Raw genomic sequence first — 27168 nt, forward strand, 5'->3', positions numbered from 1 at the left:
GATTAAAATGTGAAGCAAGTTGGACACATGACCACTGAGTGGGTGTCCAGCTGTTGTAGCAACACCTATAGGCTAATAGCACCAGAGTTTGCAGTATCACTGATATATGCCTGTGTGTCTGAATCGCACCTGCATGCATTTGGACATTATGTGAATTTATGCCAAGTAGGCCATGCCTTCGAGAATTTTAAAATTCACAGTAAAACGAATCAGTCCTACAGGGTAATGCAAATATGTTATGTTCCAAATATGTTGGATAAGGAGTGGTGAAAAATGAAAACTGCAACACGCTCATTGTAAATAAAGGGGTGCATGGCTTTTATGGATATATAATTTGTGTATTTCCCCAACTCCTTATCACTCATTGTTTCAAGAAAAAGTAATTTTGTTGCTGAGCCTAACAGGTTAGGAGTTAGAAGTGAAGATTGAAAAAGTACTTGATAAACGGCCACATGGTGGTGCTGTCCACATTAAAAACTAAGTTAAGTTTATTACAGCTATCATTCTGTAATAGAGTAAAAGAGATGAACCATTCTTGGGGGAAGTAATTGATATATTGCTCAGGTTTGTCTTAATTTGCATGGCACTGAAAGAAAACAATTACAGTCAAGTATCATCAAACATCATCTTTGTGCTTTTGCTGCTTTTGCTTTTTTGCACTATACTTGTGTCCATTTGTCAAAAGTCTATATCATACAACAATAATGATCACAGTAACTCACGTGTTCCCCCGGCCGACCTTGGCCTCCTTTTTCACCTTTCATTCCCTGGTGAGAAAATCATTAGATTAACATAACAAAAACATCTGAAATCAGTGTTTCAAGCAGCAGATTGTAAAAAAAAAAAAAAAAATCCGGTGTGGCTGTAGGTCAGGAGGTAGATATTGAGGATACTGAACTCCAGATTCCGTGTATGAATGTGTGTTAATGCTGGCAACTTTTATAGTAGCTTCAGGTGAACGTGACGTGTAGTGTAAAAAGTGCTTTGAGTGGTTGGAAGACGAGAGGCGCTACAAAATTCATTCATGTATATTCAAAGCTCTCATTTAATTTTTTTTTAGTACTATAGAGGTCAACACGATCATATTACAATCTGCTTGTGTGACTAATCTTATTCTGTCTCGAATCTTACCATCTCTCCTTTTTCACCTGGATTTCCTCTTTGTCCCTGATAAAAATAAAAACATATATGGATGGACATGGATTATAACTTAATGGTACATTTAACAGGTTAAATAAACACAAATAAAAAATGATTTACATAAAAAAATGAATGCCAGTATACATCTTTTTATTTTATATCCAAGTAAAAATGTCTCACATCTGGATTATTTTGTTCAACTGTCCAAAGATAACTTGGTAAAAAAATACTCTGAAAAACATTTTTGCCTAAAAGAACAGATTGTGATTTAAGTATTATTGTTATGGAAGTTCAGTCATTATTACAATTGAATTTCTGGCAAATGTTTATAACTAAATATCGATTAATATATGCTTGATCAGACTTAGTTAGGCCTTACAAGTAAACAACTACAAATTATGATAATACCTGAAAAGATTTGAGCTGGTTGAGAGGCAGTGTCACGACACTGTCAGAAAAAAATGTAAATAGAAATACCTTGCTACCCTTCAGTCCTGGCATGCCCGGGTGCCCCGGCTGACCTGCTCTTCCTGGTTCCCCTGCAGTCCCCTTTAATAGGGTTCAATTTAACACAAATCATTTCACAAGTACTTGTTACATTGTGGATGAACATTTTTTTTCTCACATGCAGCTTTGTTGATTCAATGAATAATTTCAGTATTTTAAATCACACATAGAGCCACATGGTTCAAGTTATATGATCTGAATGGAAACCTACCACAGACCCTGGTTTTCCTTGTATACCCGAACTTCCTCTTTCGCCTTTATTCCCCTTGATTAAGACATAAAACATCTTTAGTTACACAAAATATACAGTGAAATAACATTCAAACCACATCATATCACTGAACTGCGGTGGTATTTTAAATTTTTCATAACAATTTATTTTCACTGATCCGTGCAATAGTTTTAGCATACTTTCACAAGGTTTCGGGGTACTGCAGCTTGACGTTTAATTATGTCTAATCATGTGCTTTCTTTTCCGGCAGAACAAGCCTCGGTAATTGCAGTCTGAAGTTCAGCCATAAAATCAAAGTATTGCCTGTCTGTCCATAAACTAGCTTTTCACATGTGTGCCATTTACTGATACACATTGGCTTGTTAGAGGCGGACCAGCTAATGAAAAGTGATTAGGAGACCGAGCGTCCAGACCAGACAAGCCCAGACTGCTTACATTTCCACTAAAATTCCACTGACGAAAGCAGTAGGGCCGGTTCAGTGCTTAATTTAGCACTGCCGGTGTGGCCAAGAGATTGGTGCTTGAGCTTAAAGTGTATTTTAGAAAAAAAGTGACCAAACAAAACATGCAGTGCTGCAGACCCAAGCAGCTTCCTGTGCATTTCAATCAACTCATTGTCGAGAAAGCTTCAAAGATTTAACGTTATTCAAACTGGCGACAAGATGCACCCTGCAGAGGCTTGATGATACTGGGTTAGGTAATGTCATGTCATATAAAGCTGTTTAACTGCACTACACTGAACTGAAATCACGACAGGGCTCTGCCTGCAGCTTGCCGGTTGCTGATGGCAGCTTGTCTGCAGTATTGACTTTTCTGGGTCACAGGGTGAATCGGTGCGCTCACAGCCCCGAGGATGCAGAGTGGGATAAACTCAAATTATATTTAGAGCACAGTTTATCCATTTTAAATACTTAATTAAATCTTTTTGATGACTGTCGGTGGGATGAAAGTTGGTGATTATTTCTGCTAGCTTCGTTGTAGCTTTGCCTCACTGACAGTGCAGCTGTTTGAACGGGGATTTTCTGACAGGCATTAATGATTACCTTGGGTCCAACTGATCCTTTTAAACCAGGTGCACCAGGTAAACCCATCTCACCCTACAGGAGAGGGAAGAAATCGATTTAAAAGCTCGTCAGATTCAGTATCAACAGCTTGGTATGCACGGCAACGACAATAGTCAGTCCAACGGCTATGAACTTACAGGTGATCCGTCCGATCCCGGGAAGCCCCTGGATCCAGGCAAACCAGCATCCCCCTTAAATATGAAACGTGTTGATCAAACATGATCACAAAGAATACACAAAACACCTGATCAGGTCATTTTGCACAACTGCGCTCACCTTTTGTCCACTCAGGCCTGCAATTCCTGGCATCCCAGGCATACCCTGAAAGCAAGGAAACACATTATACTGAATTACTGATCGATTTTTTTGAGGGCGCCAAAAACGACTTGACATGGAATTGTTTTGAAGGGGCAGCTCACTCTAAATACACATATACACATTTTTTTTCTCTTACCTGTAGTGTTATTTATCAGTCTAGGTTGTTTTGGTGTGAGCTGCAGAGTGTTGGAGATGTCGTCCATAGAGATGTCTGCCTTCTTTTGAATATAAAGGAACCAGATGGCACTCAGCTTGTGGTGCTCGAAGGGCCAAAAGAAATACATTTGAAAAATTCAACAGCAATGTCCCTCTCCAGAAATCATGACCTGCTTACTTAAGATAATCCACAGACCTTGAGCAGTTTTGTGTAATTTCTTTCTACAGAGGTACACCCGACAACCATACCACCATGGAGAAAGAGTTGTGCATCTACTCATGGACGAGACGCTTGTGCAACATGTCCTTATATGACGGTTCATATGACACCCTACAAATAAGTGCTCTATGAATGACGTTACGTACCTATCATAAAGTTTCGACGGTCAGGTTTAGAAAAAGAAACATGGTTTCATATGGTTCAAAAGCCCAGACTCCTTGGGGAAAGTCCCATGATTCCTGTCTTATCCACCACCTAAACCTGCCTTTTAAGGGACAGCTTCCTTCCGTACTCCTGTCAGCTCATTGGTAATTGATCGCAGCCAGTGGTTATACACGAATTACTGGCTCATGATTGCATGGGATATGTACAAACTTCGGTGCTTTATTTTTTTGCAGGAAAACATACAAACAGTGCATGAGAACATTCTGGCTTGTGACAGCGCAATATTAATGGCGTCCTTCGCAGCTGAGCTGTAATGTTAGGTAATTTAGTGGTTCTAGGTGAGCCAACAGTAGATGTAGATTTCCCTTTGTGTTGTGATATGATTGGCAGGTGTATTTCTGTGGAAAGAAAATTGCTTCTACATGACACTTCTCACAGCAAGGTCTGTGGATTATCTTTAGTAACTGGGTCATTATTTCTGAAAAGAGACATTGCTGTTGAGTGTTGAGAAGGCAGACATTTCTACAGCTGATATCTCAAACACTCTACAACTCACACCAAAACAATCTAGACTGATAAATAACACTACAGGTAAGAGAAAAAAAATGTATTTTTGATTTGGGAGTGAACTATACCTTTAACAGCTCTTTTTCAGTGAGATCAGGAGGCACAGGTTATACAGTGTGGGACAAGAGCACCTCACAGAGCCATTGTAAAGTCTGCATGGTCACAGTCCCATTGTATTCAAGACAAAGCATCTGTACGGCCAATATCTCCGATACTGCAACTCACACTAAAACAATCTAGATAAATAGCACCAGAGGTAAGAGGACTGTCCTTTTAATGTTTCTGTTTGTCCATTACTCCAGTCCGAAGTAATGTCTCTAAATATATACTAAAATTATCTACCGCGAGAGGTTTGCAATATTGAATAGAAATACATTTTTTTAAATAAAACCACATGTTTAATGTGCAGGGTTTCAGAATTCATACTAAAAGCAGCATGAGGCACCACAGGTTCCAGTCAATGTCCTCTCAAAGTGAAATAATTACTTCATTGTGTCTCAAACAATTGCAGCCAATTGCTCAATACAAGGAACTGATTGAACTGACATGGTGCAAACAGAAACGTCTACAAAAATGTTACACTCCTCAGTTACGGCTGTCTGTAGTGGAGAAGTGGAGAAACATGGTTTGGGGCTTTTTTAAAGAATGTTTCATTTAATTTCAATGTCAAAGTGTACAATCTTTAGGTGAATCTGTATACGTTTTATTTGAAAATGCAGTAAAAGAAAAAGCTGTTGCTATTTAAACTGCACAATGGATAAAGAAAGAATACTGATTCAAACTTATGCATGAACGGTTTCATACACTGACAGTTTATGTGGTTCAACACATGCAGCAAAACTACCCTGGAAAGCCTCTTTAGTTTTTTGCTTTGACGTTATTTTCTTCAGAGATAAATGCTAGCAGATGCTCAGTGGTTGCCTCAGACTGAAGTTTGAGTAACATATGTTCTTAGTGAATAGATGAGACAGGCAGGCAGAAAGACAGAAATATACATAGAGCCACCCAGACTCTCACACTCTACATATAAGTGAAGAAATCCCCGTCCTGGGGCCGCAGTGAAGCCCTAACTACATCTTGTTTTAACTTGGGGAAGTACACTACTAATCCTGTTTCCTTGGATACATCGCTAACTCTATTGTTCTGGTAGGGGAAAATGGCTAACAGCCTTGTGGAGCAACTGACTCATCTTTTGTAGACCCATCACAAACTTTTGGACAACACTCACAATCATGATCAGTGGGGTGGATGCCCAGCTGAAACAGTTTCTTCCTAAAACAGATCTTGCCAAAGCGCTGCAGCATTCCCTCGCTGAGTTACTTTCACTGCCTTCGATTATAGCTCACTTGTTACATAACAGGGTTATCCTGGGATGAACTACAGGGGAAATACCCCTAATTTACTGGCTGTCAGGGGTACTCTCTGTACTGCTGACACTATGTTAACACACTGCAGTCTTACTACAGTAAAACACATTCTGCATGCAAATCTGCGTGATCCATAAAATCAGGTCTTGTACAGTATTGGCCTATTTTAATTTTCTATAACTGACAGTATAATTTCACGCCAGCTACAATTTGTAAACCTTAATGTAAAGTACTTAAAGATCGCCTTTTCTTTCCATCCAATCTTAACTCAATGTGACAGTTTGTCATATTTCATTCATGTACAATTTGCATCAAATCCTACAAGCCAGAGAAAAGATGCAGCAAACGTGCACAATTAGTAATGTGTGTGTTTACGACTCACAGGATGTCCTTCTCTCCCATCAACACCAGGAAGACCCATAGCTCCGACTTCCCCCTTCATACATTGGAGAAAAAAAGACATTAGTACATTTCATTATGAGCTCTCAATTTCACACATCATCATAAACACTCTCATAACTTCTCCATGTCATGTTGGATTCATTAAATGGGCATAAATTTTAACTTTGATGTGTGCAAAAGTTAAATACGGGCTTTGGAAAAAGACGAGGGAGACACCAGCACTGTACGACTCCATTTCCATGGTTGCCAAACATCAACAACACAACTCTTGGGAACAGCAAAGTCCTCTAAGAATGTGTGTGCGGATCCAGCCTCATGCCTCTATTATTCTGCTGATCCCTGAATGAGATTTATAACAAACTGTTCTACACTGTCAAAACAAACAAACCTTTTGACCGGGCCTCCCTGGAAGTCCGACCTTTCCGTCTCTCCCAGGTAGACCCTGAAAACCAAAGAAAATGTTTCATATATGATTATAAAGTGAGGCGCTTGAGTTTTGGAGTTGATTCATAATTGGTTTATACATACGAGGTCTCCCGGAAAACCGGGTGGCCCAGAAGGTCCCACACTTCCTTTATCTCCCTAGAAATATCATTAAAACAGTTATATTTCTTGTGTCTTGTTCTATGACTGAGTAATATATTTTTTAAAATTGTGTGCATCCTTACCATTGGACCAGCTTTTCCTGGTAACCCTGGAGCCCCCGTGGATCCCACTGAGCCCTGAGAAAAATTAAAAGATGAGAAATGATTATTAGACATAGACAAAAAAAGTCTTTCCTTCTAAAGTCTAAGTTGGCCTGACTGTAAGACAGTGATGAGTCTTCCACTCATTTGACAGAATCATCCATGTTTGTAATACATAGTAGAAATCTATCAAGGGAGGTATCGATCAGTCTAGATTGTCTTTGTGTGAGCTGCTGAGTGTTGGAGACATCGGCCATAGAGATGTCTGTCTTCTCAATATAATGGAACTAGGTGGCAGTCAGATTGTTCCTTTGTGAAACTGCTAACAGCAAGGTCTGTGGATTATCTTCAGTGACCAGGTCTTGATTTCTAAAAAGAGACATTGCTGTTGAGTTTTTCTACATGAATTTTTTTTGCCGTTTTAGGCACCTCAAGTCGAATGCCATCTAGTTTCATTATATTTAGAAGAAACAATCTAGACTGATAAATAGCACTACAGGTAAGGAAAAAAAACATATTTCTGATTTTGGGGTGAACGGTCCCTTTAACAGCTCACCATCAGTCAGATTAGGAGGCTATGCAAGAGTTATACCATGTGGGACAAGAGTACATCATATACTCACTGTAAAGTCTACGTGGTAAGTCAGTGTTAGACATTAGTCAGCAGTGATCTTGGTTTTTTGGAATAGATAATGAATTTAGCAACAGCTTGGACCAAAACTGAAGGGAGTGACATGTTTCACTGCATCATTCTGGCATTCTTCAAATTGCACTGGTTGACCTAAAGCTAGACGTTCGTCAACTATCTGTTGAACAGCGCCCAGACTCAGGGGAATGAAAAATTTTCACATTTTCAGAATGAAAAAGCATTTGGAAACAAGGCGGGACATGACATCATTTGTTTTCTCAAATTTTGCATTCCATTCACAAATATGCTAATGAGGGAACAAATTAACAAATTACAGCAGAAAACCAAATGACGTACTAACCCGGGGAAGATGGATCAGGGAAGATTTTTATTGTTGCTTCATTTAAAAAAGTAGTTAGCAAACAGGTCCAAGGAACATGTGTTCATGTTCCACTGGTATAAACACATGTATCAGAAGTCTCTGCAGCTGTGGTCATCACCACACTGTCTATAACTAACACTGATTTCTGTCAAAGTGAACAAAGTCACAGTGTCAGTGATCTACAGAGATCATTAGCACGGCCTGCATTGTTGCACAATAAGCAATAAAATGTTCTTTTAAAGGTGATGAATGGCTGTGGTCATGAACAAGTATCGCAGACTGTGAATACACAAACATTGCCAATTTTTGGCAAAGCAGCAACACTCCTTATGTGCTTCAGACTCAATTTAGCAGACATCTCATGTTTTCGTCCTTTAGATCCCATGCCAGAAAAATGAGACTACACCCTTGGGTGGTCTTGCAATATGGGAACAATTTGGAAAGGTCGATGTAAATGCGTTTATATCCAAAGAAAATCCTATGTTCTATAAAATGAGGATTCCCTTCAACTTTAAGAGACGGTTAAGTGGCTCCCTGCTGGTTGTTGCTTTATGGTGCACGGAGGCTCTTTAGCATCGTCTTTTACATCGACCAAAACTTTTGAAGCGTTTTCACATGACCCCTACAGAGAATCATTTGAAGCTAAATGTCAAATAGTTTAAACGGTGGAGGAGCTAAAGGCATCTGAGCTCTTTGCTGTTTCATTTAAAGGAGGATGCTTTAGGTATTTTTAGACATGGTAGCAGTATGGCTCTATAGATAGACGATGTTGGTCAGTCAGTCGGTCCACCTCTCTGGTAAAAGTTAATATTTCAACAAACTAAGGTGGTGGGCATTGTAAACATGTACTTGCTCAACATCAGCATGTTAGCATGTTTGTGATGATAGCATTTAGCTCAAAGCACCACTGTGATTTATGTGGTTGGAATTTCCCAGTTGAAATTTCCAACTTCCGACCTCCAAGCACTCCAGGTGCACAATGCCAAACATAAACAAAACACATGGCTGAACATGACAAACTGTTTTCTTGGCAGGTGTATATGAAATTGAACCTTTCAGCAGGCAGTGCAGTACATTTCCTAATGACTTCACTTCTTGGGGGGCATTGGAGATTGTTTACTGTAACCAGCTAACTAAAAACACTGGTGACATATTTTGACATGAATTTACATGCAAGACAGGTTTTAGTATTTGATGATTTGAATGAAAATGATACATATCATTTTCATTCAATGCAGGCAAATATACTGCAGGTTGATGGTTAAACATTATGATGTGCACAAATCTTCACTTTATCTTTTATATTTCATATTATCCATAGCATAGTATTTGTTATTCCTACACTGCTCCTACACCATAATGTAATTACTTACATCACAATACTTGCAGTGTTAACTACCTAAATGTGCATTACCATTATCATAGCATACTGACTGTAGTAACAGCTCTTGGTTGTAGCCCTGGGACTAAACCATCTTGCTTTGTCCAGGTGCCATTTTTGCAAATGACAAGAGGCCAGGGGCCGCTCGCAGCAAATTTACACAGGTCACAGGTTTTTAGGGGCATTTCTAGGATTTGAGGACACTCTGGGCTTTGCCTCCCTGACACCTCCCCTTCTCAGCTGGTACCTTTTTTTCATATAAAAATGCTTTCAATCATGAATTAGAAAATGGTTTGGGGGTCACTTGGCAACTAAATGCGGGACAGATTTGGCCCACGACCGTAAGTTGAGTATCACTGGACTATCATCTATCATAGGTGCTGCCATTGTTGTGTGACATTAGATAATGGCTTCTTAGTGAAGTCAGGGTAGAAGTACTTGCCCTGCGTTTTTAAGTAGATTTGAATGCTGTTTCATTGCACTTTTTCAAGTACTTCAAGTAACTTAACTACGCTTCTAGCGTGACTCCACAGCATAGATACAGAAAATAAGAATACGGTTAATTCTGAATTTAAATTGACAACATTTGACTAGTGGTGTGATACACTATTTACCTTTTTTTATCTACAGTACTTTGAATATGTTACCTATTTGTAGAACCTGTCTGATCAGAGCTATTCTTAACTAGCATGTTCAGCCATGTAAGCAGTGATGGAAAATTACTACCGCTGCATATCCTCTAGATGTTCATCTCATCACTCATTATGCCTCAGACCATTACACTAACAAGATTATGTAATTATGGGATTAAAAGAGCATTTTGACAGACCATTAAAAGTCATGATCCTTTCATCTTGCAGGAATTACTGAAAATAGGATAGAAACGATACGGTAAATCCACCTGATCTTTAGCAGTGCTCTCCCCCATTGTGTTCTCTCTCTCTCTCTCTCTCTGTTTGTGGCTTACGTCCAAAGTTTTTCACCTAATCAAACAAAGTTGAGACGACAGTCCAAGATCTTGTAAAAGCCTAATTTGATACATCCTGGACCTGTGAGTGATACTCTAATAATGAGACAGATGGTACGGGAGGATTCGCTCCAGGTGCAGACATGTGTGTGCAGACAGCTGAGACAAATTTCAAAATGACATTAACTGCTTGAATTGTTTTCCTTTTCAGCCAGCTGGCAGGAACCTCATGTGGTCACACTGATTACAAGGTAGGATGATATGACAAAGGTGATGCAATCTAGAGAGGATGTATTACCTCACTGTACCTCAAAATAACACTGACAGGTCACAGCGATCAGAGCAATAAAAACAGTTCTGGATAAAGCTGTAGGACTGTCGGACTACTCATTGTCTGCTGTCATTACTTTACATGACATTACTTTATCATGTATACTAAGATTCCACTATTATTCCAGACATGATATTCCAAATCTGATACGGGTCATTTTAACAGCAAATTCTGTTTAGATATTCAGAATTAGGCCCTATTCAGATAAAGCATAATTACAATTAAGTCATGTGGAGTATGCCAATACTATCCAGGTTTTTGAGCATACTTTTTACATGGACAGTCAATTCTGAAAATTTTGTGTTATTAAACATGGCATCTTGCCAGTTCACAGTCAGCTCTGTGCATTGTCATGAATGCGTTGTACACAATTCATCTTTTCAACAGTTTGTAAGGCTGTGAGGTAGATACGCATGACCCAAAAGAATGGATTCATGGTGGGAAGGACAAATACACCAACTTTCAAACATTACAAAAGACGTGGACACCAACAGTTTTTGGATATGCGCAAATATCACAATGCCAACCTTTTCAAAAAATGGTTAACGGAAGGAAAGAGGGAGGCTGAGACTGCACAGTCGAGCAAGTTCACCACTGGTGGAAAAGTTTGAAAAAGTCCTATTTTGGTGCATTACAGGCAAAATGGCAAAAGCATTTTCCGTATTTTGATGTGATAAATGAAATGTTAGGGCACGTTAGTCAGTGTAGAGTATGCACACCTACCAGACTAAGTGTGGTGTCAGTAATTATCATGTAAAACAACCCTGTGTTTTAAGGTTTACATTGTATATTTCATATTACGTTGTCTTTGTTGAGTTGTGTCTGTATGTGTGAAGTCCTCACATTTCTGTAACATTTTGTGTAATTTATGTCCAATCTGTCCTGTTTGATAATTGAAAAACTGATAAACAGATAATAAAAAAATAGATTAAAAAATCAGAGTATGCACAGCCGCATGTAAACAGGAATACTGGCAGATATTTCAACTTGTTAGGAATATTGTCTTTCTCTGACTAAGGACAAAATCTACAATTTTTTGTCCATGTAGAATGTAGGAATTGTAAAATATTATCACTGCTGCTGGTAACATGCAGCATCAACTGTATGTACATTTCTTAGTCTGTGTGACTAAACAGTGAAAGCTGTCGAGTCAAGGCCCCACTCACTGTGGGCTGAACGGCCTTTAAATCAAATATTGATTTGTTAGCATCTTTACTCTGTCAATGGGCTTTGTGATCTAAAGGTTCTCCCCCTTGCCTTGACTGTGAGAGATGTTAAAGAAGATTCATTCACATTAACGCCTCCACCTTAATAACATAAGGAGGCTTTATAGTAGAGGGTCTTGGGCACTGAAGCGTGGTTGGTCACATGGAATTACACGGTTTTATTTCTCACTGATAGCCTTGTGAGACACGTTGTCCTCATGGTGGGGGTGTGATTTGTTTTGTTACGACTCTATGGGTTTCCTGTCTTCATGTCTTCCTTGCATCTCTACTTTTAGAGTTAGGAGGAGATACAAGTTAGGGGAAAAAAATTAGGCAACAAGAAAAAAGAAGATACTGTCTCTAAAAATAGCAAAGAACTGTTTGAGCTTTCGAAGGAAATGGCAGAACAAAGTCAGGAAATATGAACACATTTAAAAAGTCTCAGATGGTCCTCCTGCTCTCTCTCTTGTCCCACTGTACAGAAGTTGTATTTTTACTCCCCCAGGGGATCTGGCTTTATATTCATAACATATGGGCTCTCCTGTGATTGATGCAACGATGTTCAAACAGTTCAACTTAATGTGTCTAGCAGGGATTTCCTGTTAATCCTACATTTGATCTCATAAAAAGAAGATTTACCTTGACCATTTAACGTGAGTTTTGTTCTTTTGAACTCTCACTTGTTTTCTGCGGAAATCATTTTTCTCAGCTTTGGTCAGCCAGTGCATTCAGCAATTTTACATGCTTGAACTAAACTTTGATAAACAATACTGAACAACATCTGGATATGGTATTACAGAGTATTTGAATAATTAAAATCACCACCTTCTCTCCTGGTTGTCCAGGCGCTCCTGGTAGTCCAGGCATGCCCCTCTCACCCTGAAACAACAGACTTAGGTTACAAAATTGATGCTCACTGGTCACAAATTAAAGCAGCAGCATGGTAATGAAACCAGTTGTGCCTTTTGACCTTCCTACCGAAACACCAGGCCTCCCTTGCTCGCCTTTGTACCCATCTGACCCACGCTGGCCCTGACAGAAACAACAGAAACCAGCTTTTAATGTTTTATTCTTGACACTGAGTGCAACGTTAAGGTAAATAATGTAAAAATACCTCTGATCCTGGTGGACCTGGCAACCCTGGACTTCCTCTAATGCCAGGGACACCCTTAAAATGTGAAAAGACAACACACATTCAGTTTAACATTTTGAACCCCCTCAACTGTGTGCATGTTCTCTTGGAGGTTCTAGGCCGCGGGGTGAGTTTTTGATCATGCTGTTGAACATGTGGTTCACTTTTGGATGGTTTTCATCACACAAATCATCACTATGTTGCCAGCAGTGGTATAATCAGAGATGTTTTGTATTTAGCCTTCGGAAAAAGAAGTAAATAAGCATATTTACCACTGAAGCAGACCTGACCACATATAGTTAACAAACTGTCATGACTTAACAGGCGCATTAACTCAATTGGTTTCAGTATTTTCTCAGATGCTGTTGTGGATGCTGCTCTAACAGTGTTGTTGGCGGTTATGATCTGTATGTTTGTATATTGAACTATGTAGTACTCACAGGCTTACCATCAGCACCAGCAGGTCCAGGCTGACCAGGTTTGCCAGTGTTTCCTTGTTCTCCCTGAGGAAAGATGAATCAAGTTATCTAAAGGGATAGTTGGGATTTTTTGAAGTTGCATTGTATGGGGTACCATAGTCCGTGTATTACATGCACTAGATGTCACTCGGCACGCCTCCAGTTTGGAGAATTAGGCTGAAGCTACACGATGTACTGCTGTGGATGGTGGTCATTAAACATATTTTATCCACCTACAAAAATCTTCAACAGTTTTAGAGTACGCTACACTGAGAGTATTTCACCACTTTGGCTTTCCTTCAGATAGCCTGTTTTGAAGAGGAAGCCATTAATGTTTTCAGTTAACCACAGATGCTCTCATCAGTGCCACCAAACACTGAGAAAAAAAAGCAATTTTAGCTAACTGAACATAGGAGCTGCTGTTGTACTGCTGCCTTGATCAGTTAGTTTGTTTGTGTATTGTGAGACTTTGGTGAATCCAAACTAACCCTTACAAATGCCATCGTCACACAATAATACAAACAAATTAACTGAATAAGGCAGCAGTAGACCAGCAGCAAAATAACTGATTAAAAATAACTGATAAGGGAAAGCTGTGAAAATATTCTATATATAGCATACACTTAAACTGATGTTGATTTTTTTAGGTAGGACTTTTTTTTTCCATGTTGGACTCCAGCCTACATCTCCGAACTGGTGGCGTGCCAAATAACATCTACTGTTTGTAATACACTATTAACAATTAACATCCCCTTTAATATGTACCTAAAACAATTTCTATCGTGCAACCCCGAAGCAGCGTAACAAATCCTTTTTAAAACATCTCTGGTAACAATATGCTTTCTCTAGTGTTGAGTGTTTTTTTTTATTTATCTATAAACCATGCTAATTCCAATGTAAGATGCTCTTGAACACCATGTGGGGTTATACAGAACATCTGCCTGCAATGGTCCCAGCATTTTGGACCTATTAGTAAATGTAGTAAAAGCATCGCCAGGACATTATAAACACAAACATTCCTGAACCCATCTAGGTTTTATTAACAAGGAGTGTTGTTTCTAAGGTAAAACCTCTCTGTGGTCTGTGTGTAAAGGCTTTTATGGCCGGCGCTGCTATTATTTGGTTGATACCCTGTGATCAATAAAGAGGGACATGTAGGTTTTATTTCCTACTTTGGTCATTTTCCATTCTAACCAGTGTTTATCTTGAGCTGTGGTCTGGTTTATTTCAAGCAAACAGCATATTAGAATGGGATCTTACAAGACTAACCATAACTTCCTCACAACAACAAGCCACAATTTTCCTAACTGGAGAGAAAACGCTATTTGCTGCGTCCACAATTTGTCGTTTTCAGCCAGTAACTGTGTATTTAAGAGATAAAAGTGCAACACTTTCCACACAGCACTGTTTCTGGCACAAAGGAAATCTGTGTTCACAGGCTGTAATGACTGTAGTTGGATTTGACCTATTGATAAAGTGAAACCTCATGTGCTCATCACATAATTATCCCACACGGGGAGCAGCATTTATGCATCACCTGGGAATTCAGCACACATTCCCTTAAAGTTAAGCTGTAAGGAAGAAAAAGTTTGAGCTCTGTTTCCAAACAGAAGCCGTTTAATTTCTTTGTCACTTCTGAGTTTATATGTAAGCCAACATGGTTAAAGATTAATTGGTTTTCTGGTCTTTAATCTCAACAGAATACCATTGCATAAAGTAAATATTTAACCAACTGTCTGGACACTGCGGAGCTGGACAAAATAAAGCTCTGTGCTCAACAGGAACAGGACTCTATTCTCCAATAGCTTGCAGAATAATGTGCTTATTTTTTGCATTTATTTCTGCAGGCAACCCAATCACCAGCATAAACATTGGCATTGTACATTTCCACAAACCATGAATATGTTACATATATACCTTAATATGTATCAGGTATGTTAAAACTTTACATTTCTTCAAAGAATTGCTTTAATGTGTGGTTAGGTTTAGCTACAAAAATCACTTGTTTTTTAGGGGATGTGATTGTGCCACCCAAACCAGGTATTTTAAGCCAAAACAACTGTAACCAACTGTTTTTTTTGTATGTGTGTTTGTCTCAAACAGTGGTCTGCAGCTTGGCAGTCGTCTCGTCCAGGTGCTATACTATCCACCATCACCTCCACGTTGTAGGGAGCAATGTCAGTTCTACTGCAATTTAGAGACAATATGATGTGTATAAAATATACAAATGTAACGTATCTGTGATTCGCAGAAATTAACAACATTTTCTTCTGGTGACTGGGCTGCTGCGGGCAAATTTTGCTTATGGTTATCAGCGTGGTGGTATGAGCTGTATATAAAACAACTTAATGACACAAGACAAAGAATGACAGATAACATGAAGAGGAAACTTTTTTTAAATTACTGACCTTTATTCCTGGTTGTCCGGGGGGTCCAGGAGGACAGACACAAGGTTCTATAGTTGGTTCAGAGTAATCAGGACTGTTGGAGCACTGTAATGAACAAGATTAGGCTATAATAGATAACAGACAAGACCAGACCTTGAGTGCACATGAAATGTGTTAAAGCTGCAACAATTACAGCCAAAATACATGGGACACAGCACAAAAAATCCGCCATAGCATGCCCACCACAGAGAGCGACCATTTAAGCTGCAACTGACCATATAAGCCGCACGTGCCTACATGGGGAACCACGTTATTTTTACGAGGCTAATCTATCTGTTTTTCTCTGCACGTTGCTTCACAGCCTTCCAACAGCTAAAAACTACATAATATTGCCTAAAAAACTAGTACAATCTGTTTAACACAGATTATTAAGAATACCTCATTGCTCATGTGCAATGCTCCCAGCAGAGCAGCCTTTAGGATGTTTTTATGTAGCACATTAACATAAATCAGTCAAATCAATGCATCCTGTAGTAAAAAAGATCCAGTTTATTAATTCTGTGCCAGTTTATATAGCCTACGTTTCCAAACCCTGCATAACCAGCTGAACTGTCACTTGGCAAATCCTAATGCACACAGTGAAACTGCCTGCATGACACGTCGCATCCATGTCCCGTGTATTTCAGCCATGGTCGGTAATCAATTAGTCGATAAAAAGAAAATATCAGCAACTATTTTCAAAAAATTATTATTTTTATTTTTTACGATTTTTATGCGTCTTTTCTTCTTTTGTAGAAAAATATTTTTTTTCTATTTTCTACTTGTCACTTATGAATTACAGACCTAGCTGTCTTCCTTATTTTGTCTTTACCTTAATCTTCTACAATTGTAAACTACATGGGTTTTTTTAAAAAAAAATTTTAGAAAATGAGCGATAATTCAATTACATCATCTAATGCTTGTAAATGTAAAGAAATCCAAAACTGAAACCTGAAAACACATTAAAGGAGCTGTATACAACACTGAGAGTATTACTATGGCAGCAAATCACAATTTGCTATGTAAAGGTGTAGTGGAGTAATGGCGTCCTGAGCAGAGAACGAAGTCACGCTCCCTCTGTGTGTGCTGTAATCAGAGCGTCTGTGTTTGTTGTTGTAGACAGTTCGGCCATGCGTGCATGTTAGTACATATGAGATATCGGTAACGCGTCATCGTGGAAGCATAGCACCCATCTTCCAGTTTCCCGCACATTAACACCATTAACTCTGTCATCACTGTTGCTGTAGTTAGCTCCTCAGCCATTTCCATGTTGAGAACTGTGTGCAGACAATCCCGACCTGACTCTGAATCATGGATATGCTCTGAATGTCGCATACAGCTCCTTCAGTACTTTCAGCTGTTTTTTTTTACTATTGACCATTTTGGTCACAAAAGCCGACCTGGCCTGTTCTGTTCAAAATTAATCTTACATAAGCAGGTCTTTCTGCGAACATGTAATCTGTAATCTGGATATCCTTCTGTTTTGAAATGCAATGGTGTGAGATTTTGCCAGAAAGGCATCTGATCCTCCATCAAAAAGAAAACTGATAACTGAACTTGAGATTCCATTGCAAATAAGCCATTAAAAAGCAAACACAGACAGAGGAGAGAAGCTGGGTTACACTTGGCAAGCATTTGTAATTTCAGGCTACTCATCTTGTCTCTTTTGATATTTTCATCCCACATCCTCACATTAAAAACAGTAATTTGGCGCTGACTTTGTGGTTATAGCAGTTTCAAAGCCAACATAACAATGGGCCACTGCTTCACAAACATAGTGAGAGCCAGCAGACGGTAAAAAAAATGTACTGAGTGCAAAATGTCTGAAGCTGAGCCACAGGTCCTCCTCCAACAAATTATTTTATGCATAAACAGATGTGACTTGAAATGAATATGCTGAGTTTACACTTTCACTACACAATACAATATACTGCGCTGCTGAAATACAAAGCGAGAGAAAGTCATTTTATGCCACGCAGTACGAGGTGTGGAGTTAACTGATGGTGAAATTGTGTGTTTCGGAGCACAAACAGATGTGGTTGGACAAGGTGAAAAGTGGGTGAGAAGAAGTTATCTTTGTTGCTTTTGGACTGAAAAGACAAGTTCAGAGCCAAGCAGACGCTTGTACTTACAACTCCAGGTATTTCACACGCAGTCTCTCGGTTGTTCTGCTCAGGGTCACAGTATATGCGAAGTTTCTGGATCTCAAACTGAAAACAAGATTTAGAAAGAGAGAGAACTCTTGTTAAAAACACAACCTGGAAACTCCAAACTAGCAAACAAAACAAACACAATGTAATACGGGGGTAATTTTGCAGCGTTTACTTCAGTTTTATCAGTGCTTTGCCACTAATGAAGTGAAATTGCCATTGTACTGTACAACTGTTAAATTGCCCTCATTGGGCATCGAGCAGGTCCATGTTGCCAGACCTCCCTCAGTGCTGGGAGCACTCTGCAGCGACGTTACACTGTTCTTCCATTATTTGGTATTTTGTTGATGTTGGTGGTAAAATGGCTCCAAAGTGTCCTATAGAGTGTTAAACGTCAGTTACCATGTAAGCAGAAAGATGATCCTGACATGATTTATACTATTTCCAGCCTCATGAAAACATCAGTACGCACTGGGGGCATAAATCAATGTAAAAGAATATAGTTTTCTTAATGATAACTAGGGCTTTTATTTGTGTAGTTAAACACGATAAGAATGTCTGCTGTGGTCTGGTGGTTCATGCTAATTTAATGTTATTTCAAATTGCATTGTGCTGCTTTTAGACGTCCAATTGCAAAAAAGTCTGTTTCCAATTACAAGTGTGTTTATCCAGAAATGATACTCACATAAGCGCATTCACTCTGTTAAATGGATAAAAACTACATGATCCTTATAACAATGGATCAGCACACAAAATAACATTCACTGCTGTGCTGCGGTTCATGTTAATATCCACAGTTATAATGATGTGTCAACATACTGGCTGGCATACGAGATGTAAAAATCATGAATGAGTTATGTTCTTTCCTCCTTCCTTTTTAAACAAAGGATTTTTTGCACAGACTCCAATTGATTCTCATTATATGCAATCCTGTTAGTGAGGTCCCGTGTGTATGATTTATGGGCATCTATGGGCAGAAATGGTATATAACATTCAACTATGTTTTCATTCGTTTATAATCACCTAGAAATAAGAATAGTTTTATTTTAGTTACCTTGGAAGGAACACTTACGGTCTACAGGGCGGGCATTTGCATTTCCTATGATTGTGCCAGGCTGTTCAAAAGAGGCTGAGTCACACTCTTTGACCCCATGGGAGCTTGTGGGAGCTTGGGATATGACACGTACGCACTGTAACTGGAGCTGCGATGTCAGAGGGTTACAGCAAACAGCACTACAACTAAAGGAACGGTGTCCGTTCAGGTGCTCTTTGGGTGTTCTATTTTTAGCCTCCTTAGGTGTTCTTGGCCTGACGAAACTTTCACATTAATGGTGGTCATTATACAAAAGAGCATTTGCATACAGAAAGCGTTTGTTTACGCCTTTTATTACAGACTTGTTCTATGATAGTGCGTCAGCCATTGAGCCTTTGGGCAACTGCAGACCGGATTTCACTGCACATGTGCTGCACCCCATCTGTGTGACGTCATGACTCGGCCGTGACTCAGCCTCTTCCAACCGCCCTGGCTTATGCTGGGTTCCATTGTATTCGGAGCTCAGGAAAAACGACCTCCGACTAGGAAAAGTGTAATGGAACGGCCATTCAACTCAGGATTCCAGATCAGAAACTCGGGCAAATCATGTAGACCGAGTCGGCCGAATTGACGTCACAGCAATATGGTGGTGCACACAGTGAATGGTATGCAGAATTACCTGTCCATCACTTTTTTACTTTTATGTAGTGTTTGTGTTGTGAAGCATGCTATAACAACTTTGTAGTGGCATTTCCATTTCTATTCAGTAGATTTGTGTTTGACAGAAGTCTTTGCGAGTATGCAGTAACCTACTCCTCCCATCACTGTTAGCAACCAGCATCAGTGAATCTGCATGCAGCCGACTGAAAGATCTAAAAATCGCCAAAAAGTTTTCTATGAGAGGTGGGGTGTCTGGTGCTGTGTTAGCTCATGTAGGTCTTCAGTACATCCTTGTGATGTTCAAACGCTGGCAAAACAAACATGAGTTTCCTGCGGGCGTCCATGTTTTCCCGAGCAGATGCACTGGAGCGCATTAAGATCGGAAGTTGAAAAAAAACACCACAGAATTATTGATTTCTGACTTGCAATGGAACGCAACATTATAGCGTCCTAGTTTCTTTGTTCTTTGTCAGTTTGTTCTCATTTTTGGTTTGGAGTTCTGCTGCCTCTTTTTCTTGTACCTGCCTGCTTTTGCCTGCCTAATTTGGGGACTATAAGTATTTTTGAAAGAAATCTTTAAATTTGTCCAGCTGCCTCATCTGTTGTCTGTATTTGGGTCCCAAACAGCTACCTCTGTTCTAAAATCCTTACAGTATTAGTGACTTGAGTTTTAAAAATGGCTGCAATATTTAATTTTAATGCTTATTTGTTGTTTTTTTTTTACATGTACTTTATATCATTGACCATCATTGCGGCCAGAAACACAACAATGACAAACCCAACTAATTGCTCACATCTGTGCCCCAGGCATTTTAAATGCTTCATTGTGCCATTGTTTCATAATAAAAATGGCTTACATCAAATTAACAATTACAATAAAAGGATGCGTTGTGCAGAGCAGTTATTCCTCTTTTCCATATTGTTATCATTCCATTAAAATGTTTGCATTAATGTTCAAGAAACTGCACACTGCACAGCTTTCTGCAGAGCAAATTACAGCACAGCACAATTATGATTTATTACTAATGCAGCATTTTTGGCGCAAAATGTGCCAATTGAGACAAATAAAACAACGATTAATAAGACCTTGTGGAGAGAAAGGCTCATTTTTGCCAAGGATTTATTATCCACAGAGTGAAGCACGTCTCTCAGGAGGCAGCAATAAACTGTGTGATGCTGTTTAAAACATACATCAGAGCTGAGTTGGACTCATTAAACAAACTGTTCCCTCGTTCTATAAGTTGACGTGCTGCCAGATTACATTTCTGGGAACCAAACATGTATTTTATGAAAATAGGGTTGTTGGTGTTAATAAACTTACTGGCACTGTTGTTTCCTTGTTGACATATTTTCCAACTTGGGTTTTTCCGTTGATGAAAATACCAACAGGGGGCTCCAAGGGTCGCGTTTCGATTTCCAGGTCATCAACATAAAGAGTAACGTCCTCCTCGGTGACCAGCAGCCGCAGCTGGTGCCATTTCTCATCAAACAGCTTTGACAAAGAAAAATAACAGGAAAATGTCATTAATAAAGTGGTACATGCTGGCAGTGTGCTGATAAAGATATTACCAAAACAAACAATAAAACAAAATGCCTCCTAGAGGGAGAGAGTACATTGCTATAATTGTTATCAAAAGCAGGAAGTGGAAGGAAATCAGTCACTGATAAAGGGCATTTTGATGGTTTAAACTTAGAAAAGCAATAGAAAATTAGTCATGAACCATTATTTCCTCATTTCTCAGACCTCTCCTTAAGTACCACTTGCCCTGCATGTTTTAAATCTCTCCCTGCTGCAGCACAGCTGAATTAAATGATTAGCTTGTCATGAAGCAATTTCAGGAGTTCACGATTTGAATCAGCTGTGTTGGAGCAGGAAGACATCTAAAACATGCAGGACAAGTGGTTCTCAAGGAGAGGTTTGGGAAATGTTGGTTTATTTTAAATATTGTGGCATTTTAAGGGGGCCTGTTATGCTATTCCTTAATTTCTGTCATATACATAATGTTACAATATCCAATGTCAATTTTAAATGTGGCCTAAGTTTCTAATAATGTGGTAAACATATGTAAAAGTAATCTCTGTGAGCAAAACTTCAGGCTTCAGACCATTCTGTACTCAGCACCCAGTGTTTTTTTCTGGTTTTGTGACAAGCTGACATCAGCTGACATCAACTTGAAAGAGCCCCCATAGTCAGTCAAGTACATTGCTACATGTAGCCACATGCTAACATCAGAGAACATGTAATCTTGGTTGCCGATGTCAATTTCTCCCTGATTTGAGGCCCATATTCTTGCTGGAACATTCCAGTTTGAAGCTTTTATTAGTGATCTATCATGGCAGTAAGTGCTGCTTTACTCTGCTACAGCCAATCCCTGGTTGCTCGATTGTGTGTTAATTAATTTATATAACTATTTCCTGATAGTTTGGGCATGAGGAAGGCTTAAAAGGGAACTTTTATACTTGTATTTTGTGTCTCTAGTGGAACATGTTTTCAGGCTTCAGTGGTCAAAAAAACACTCTATTTTCCTCAGTGTCTGTGTTGGAGCACCTGTATTCACTCTCTGTCTGAGGTGCTTTGTTTTAGTGCCTGTCTCTTTAAACTCACCTCCCAAAAAAGCTCTGATTGGTCATTGCTCCAGGTCTTTTGTATCTCAATGTCTCTACGCTGTTATTGTTATGCTCATCCTTAGGTATCCACATTGTGCATGCCTACTTTGGTTTTGTGCTGTAAAAAAGCATCCAGTTCCCACTTTGCAGCTTTTGATTAAACTGCAGTGGAGTCTTTTGTCTATCAAAAAAAGAGTTCAATTATATGGTAGTGCTTCTTCTTCAAGGGACATAATCTGCTAATCACAGAGATGTACAGTAGCTTCTGCTTTTGTGAAGGCTGAATAGACTCCTGGAGCTCCACAGGTTTATACAAGCCATCTGGATGTGTGAATAGGAGGATTAGGATTGATGGTTGAAAGAAAAAGCTTAAGTCTTGGAAGTGAATTGATCTAAAACTGTTTGTGCCAGAGTTGTATTATGTGAAATAATGAACAGAAGAATACCTTTTGATTACCTGTATCATAGAGTATGAGTGTGCTTTCTGTTGAACAAATTACAAGTCTCAAACTGGGAATTTACAGAATTACTGCGTCAATAAGACTCTTAAAGGTGTACTCCAGCAATTTAGCCGGCCCATTCTCGTTTTCAAGTCATCCAATACCACCGCTTGGTCTGTGATTTCAGCGTCCCCAAAGTCCCTGTAGGGTGTGTAGGTGGGCCAATGGATGGGTCCAACAAACCCAGGAGTTTGAGCCAGGAGCCCTCTTCGCTTCCTGTATGAATGCTGAGTCAAACCATGATGTATTTCTCTGAACCTAATCGCATGATTTTGTTGCCTAGTCTTAACCATATGCTTGTGTCACACAAGGAAATAAATGTAAATACAAGGTGTTTTATCACTGTACTTAGTAGGGCTGTTCCTTCAAATCGGAGATTTTAATCATCAGTCGGAGACCCTCAGTCAACTGAGATTGCTTCCAGTCGAGCAGTCAGGGTTTTTTTTGTTTGTTTTTTGTTTTATTGCTGGGCAGCTTGCTGTGCAGTGCACTATTTTGCTGCAAAGTGAGTGCTCTTAACTTTCACACTACTCTTTGCAGCTGTGGACACGCAGGCAGCACATAGACAGCGGCACAGAGTACGAGGGAGGAGAGACCCTCTGCTTGAAAGTGGTGAATTTGTAGCTCACAGCAACTTAATACAATTGTCTCTGGTTTGTTTGATATCAAGTTTCGGCAAAAAATAAAAACTCATTGTTACATACCCTTGCTGTCTGTTCTGAAAATGTAACCATTTGAGTCCCACTCTCCGCCTCACTGGTTGTGGTGAACATGACGGTGCGCTCCAGCCCATTTAGAGTCACTGCCATCTGAGGTTTTCCATCCCGCGTCTGCACTCTCCACAAGTCCCACTCCTCTATTGCCACTGATCCTTTATACCTCAGTGTGGCCACAAAAACATATGATGGAGGCAGGCCGTCAGGAAAAAGTGTCCTGGATGACCAAATATAAAAGTCAAAGTTAACTTGTGATTGCACTGAGGATGATGAACAAAGAATAAAAATAAGATGATTACCTTGTGGTTAAACTCAAGTCGACGTGCGGTGTCACTTCATAAGCCCTACTGCCATAATATGCTCCTTGTGTCTTCTTTGCTTTTTTAGCCAAATTTAAATGTAGCAGAATATCAAAACCTTTCTCATCGCGGGAGTCCACGGGGATTCTTGCTGGACAAACAGTCTCTGCAATGGACAAACACAGTAAAATAGAAAGTCAGAGTTTCGAATGATTAGTCAAAGACTCTCAGTTGACTGACACTGCTTTAAGTCGCACAGCCTTTCTTTTCTGTGTAGTGTACTTTTGGGGAAGTTTTGGACCCCAGGTTTTGCTGTGGAGTGATTGCTCTTTGCAGCTGCAGACATGCTGCAGGAGCATAAAAGGAGACCCTAACCACACTATATGGTGAAGTAGTGGTGGATTTACACCTCGTAGCATGTTCACAGGATGCAGTCTCTGGCTTTTGATGATATCTAGTGTCTGCAAAAAAAGTTGTTGCATATTTACGATTCGTCATGAGCATGGTTTGTTTGTTAAGATATGACATGAATGCAGCTGTCACACTGAGTGGCCTGCAAAGCCTGTTCAAAGTTTAAATTTTGAATGGAAAACAAAACGAATCTTCAAATATTCGTATTGACCAGCCAAATCTGATTCTCCTGGCATAATTCTGAGTTGGGCACAGCTGTAATCTGAGGTGAAGAGATACCACTGGTCATGTAATATTTGACCTCATTCAATCTCATAATATTTGAGCAGAGCAACACTTTTAGACCCAGACACTGATCAGTGCACTCTGCATTGCTTACCTTCGCAGAGTTTCTGTCGTATGACCTGTATGATCCTGGAAATACCTTTGTAGTCCTCAACAGAGAAGACATAAGTTCTGAATGGCTTGTTTGCAATGTCGTTCAACTCAGAGGCTTCTGTCTCCGGTCCAACACCGATAGCAAACAAAATTACTCCTTTTTTCCTTGCTTCCTCTGCTGCTTTCAAAACTTCGTCTTGAGACTTCCCATCAGTGAGGACAACAGCAATTCTGGAAATGCCGTACGGGCCGCGCTCAGACAGGCCAAACAGTTTGTCTGTAGCAAACTTAATGGCTGCTCCTGTCCTTGTGTTACCCCCCATATACTCAATGGACTCCATCGCTTTGATGAGGTCTGTTGTAGAGGAGTGCTTCCCCAGAGGTATTTCTAATACAGGGTCATCGCTGTATTGGACAACTCCAACCTGGGTAAACTTCTGTCCAATGTTGAAGCTTGATGTTATGTTGACGAGCCACCGCTTTACTATTTCAAAATTGACATCTTCAACGCTCCACGAGCCATCTAGAATAAAGACCAAATCACATGGTGCAGTCCTACAACCTAAAGCAGACAGGAAATAAACAATCAGCAGTGTAAACTAATGGTTTCAATACATCCTAGCTAGTCTGGTGGAATAAATAAAATAAAATGCATTCACAGTACATGAAATCACCTTTGCCAGTTGTATGCATTTCACAGTTTTTCAATGTATGGACAACAAGCATAACAAAGTGTGAGAAAATGAAGACAGAAGCACTCTCTTACTTCTTATGTCTTCATCTTGAGCTGCACTAAACAAATGGAGAAGCATGAAGCACAGGCATCTTAAGACACAATGCATGGATGTCGCTTTGTAACCCATTATGCAGCAGTACCAAGTTCCAACTGTGCACCTACAGGGAAAGGGAAAAACATGCTTTGTATTGCAAGGAGAAAAAAAAAAGGAAAAAGGACAATGCAAGCATTTGTGACATGTGGTCCCTGTGTTATTCTTGCCTTGACAGAAGTTGATGTCCCAGACTATTATTTTTCCATTATTGAGATGTTTGGCCCCCACTTATTCTGGCCCATCCCTTTACCACAGACTTCAAACACAAAACTTTCCCACTACCTGCAGTTTCACACATAAGTAAATATAAATGTGATACCTGTAGTTACATGACAAGGATGTTGCCTCTGAAAAATATGAATTAATTCATATTTTAAAAGGTTCAAGAATTGTATACCCATGCAAATGAACAGCATTTGTGTACTGTGGTCATGTTGTCTCTCTGGACGATGTACCAAATTTCAGGCTAAGTGTTAGATTACGGTGATCTGAATGAGCTTTGTATGAATATTTATGACTCAAGCATGACAGCAAGAAGTCCATGCATGTATACACTAATCATGTGTTCATTAGGTTTTGTAACGCAGCAGTTCATATCCTGGTAGTTGTATTTCATATCCGTCTAAACAGTGCAAACAGGATTTTTTTGTTTTACAGGAAAACTTGCACAGGTCTTAATTTGCATTTTTCATCTACTCAGCTGTGCATTTTGCAGAAGCCTATATTCAGGATAGACTTTAGTACAGAGGAGTGTGGACATTCAAGCTGACTTGATGAAAAAAATAGTGTATGCATTACACTTTTGGTCAAGGCCCAAGTCAAGCGCAGGACAGTCTATTCGTTGTTTGTGGTGCTGAGTGGAGGAAAAAACTAAAAGTGGAAAAAATGGCTGCCAAATGTTGAAATAATGGAGAAAGATGCAAAACAATGAATTGAAGACAGAACATGTTGGTCCATAGGTTAATTTTGCTACTCTTCAGTTTAGCTGCACTGCACCCCAGGTCTGGTAGGAGCTGGTGAGCTCGAGCAGCTCAGCTCATTACCACAAATAATGTCCCAACTCAGCAGTGTTGCTGTGGAAACAATGTGTCCATCTACCGGTCTCACCCTCAGCTTGCCCTGGTGAGTAAGCAGCTCGAATATGAGCTGTAAAACCCCTTTTGCATTGATAACAATAACTATGTTATGTTAACACCATTACCTCTGTTACTACTGCTAGCAGTGTCAGCATGGCAAGTGGTGCTAACAGCAACAACGCTAAAGGGGTTTTGTGGTCAAAATGAAGCTGCTAACTCACAGGGATGAGAGGGTGGGCATAAATTTTCCTGCAGCATCATGTTCTGCCATCGGGGCGGCGTTACCAGCTCATTGTCTAAATGAGCAGTGCTGATAGCTAGCTAATGATAGCACTCATCCAACCAGGTGGTCCGCACTGAAGATCAGCTGAGGACAGTGGAGACCGGAGGCTGGGCCCTGGGCATTTGGCCGCATGTTAACGTGGCTAGCCAAGTGTCAGACAGCAAAGCCAACACAACATAAAATAAATGTCAAGACATTTACATCACAAAATATCAAAATTTCACCACTTCTTAGTAGACAGCACACTGAAACGCAGCACTAAAGCTCACTGAGTAATGGAGAGCAGGACTTAAAAGTAAAGTCTGTTTTGTATTTCACTTTTTCTTTATCTTTTTTTTTTTTCTAAAATTGACCAGTTACCAGTTGATGAGCGCCAGCCTTTGTTAAGTAAAATTAACTGAAACTGACATCCCTAATGAGGATACATTGGGTATGAATTATCTGATTCTTTGGCCTCTTGGGGGCAGTGCAACAATACTGACATATTATCT

General features: G+C 39.7%; 1 protein-coding gene across 2 annotated transcripts in view; it reads right to left on the minus strand.

Annotated features, from left to right (window-relative positions):
• col21a1 (collagen, type XXI, alpha 1) overlaps positions 1-27168 on the minus strand; it is a 35884-nt gene that overhangs the window by 4175 nt on the left and 4541 nt on the right. For both annotated transcript variants that reach the window (XM_042502035.1, XM_042502036.1), the window contains exons 2-23: positions 25255-25382; positions 24490-25050; positions 23700-23865; positions 23389-23617; positions 20899-21069; positions 17867-17944; positions 15717-15800; positions 13291-13353; positions 12833-12886; positions 12697-12750; positions 12544-12597; positions 6807-6860; positions 6667-6720; positions 6527-6580; positions 6119-6172; positions 3220-3264; positions 3081-3134; positions 2923-2976; positions 1859-1912; positions 1618-1689; positions 1132-1167; positions 723-767 (exon numbers count right to left, since the gene is read on the minus strand). In XM_042502035.1, coding sequence (XP_042357969.1) covers positions 723-767; positions 1132-1167; positions 1618-1689; positions 1859-1912; positions 2923-2976; positions 3081-3134; positions 3220-3264; positions 6119-6172; positions 6527-6580; positions 6667-6720; positions 6807-6860; positions 12544-12597; positions 12697-12750; positions 12833-12886; positions 13291-13353; positions 15717-15800; positions 17867-17944; positions 20899-21069; positions 23389-23617; positions 23700-23865; positions 24490-25050; positions 25255-25351 — 2187 coding nt within the window. In that variant the 5' untranslated portion in view covers positions 25352-25382. The remainder of the gene's footprint in view (positions 1-722; positions 768-1131; positions 1168-1617; positions 1690-1858; positions 1913-2922; positions 2977-3080; positions 3135-3219; positions 3265-6118; positions 6173-6526; positions 6581-6666; positions 6721-6806; positions 6861-12543; positions 12598-12696; positions 12751-12832; positions 12887-13290; positions 13354-15716; positions 15801-17866; positions 17945-20898; positions 21070-23388; positions 23618-23699; positions 23866-24489; positions 25051-25254; positions 25383-27168) is intronic.

This window comes from Plectropomus leopardus, chromosome 15 (genome assembly GCF_008729295.1).
Source record: "Plectropomus leopardus isolate mb chromosome 15, YSFRI_Pleo_2.0, whole genome shotgun sequence".
Classification (NCBI taxonomy): Eukaryota; Metazoa; Chordata; class Actinopteri; order Perciformes; family Serranidae; genus Plectropomus; species Plectropomus leopardus.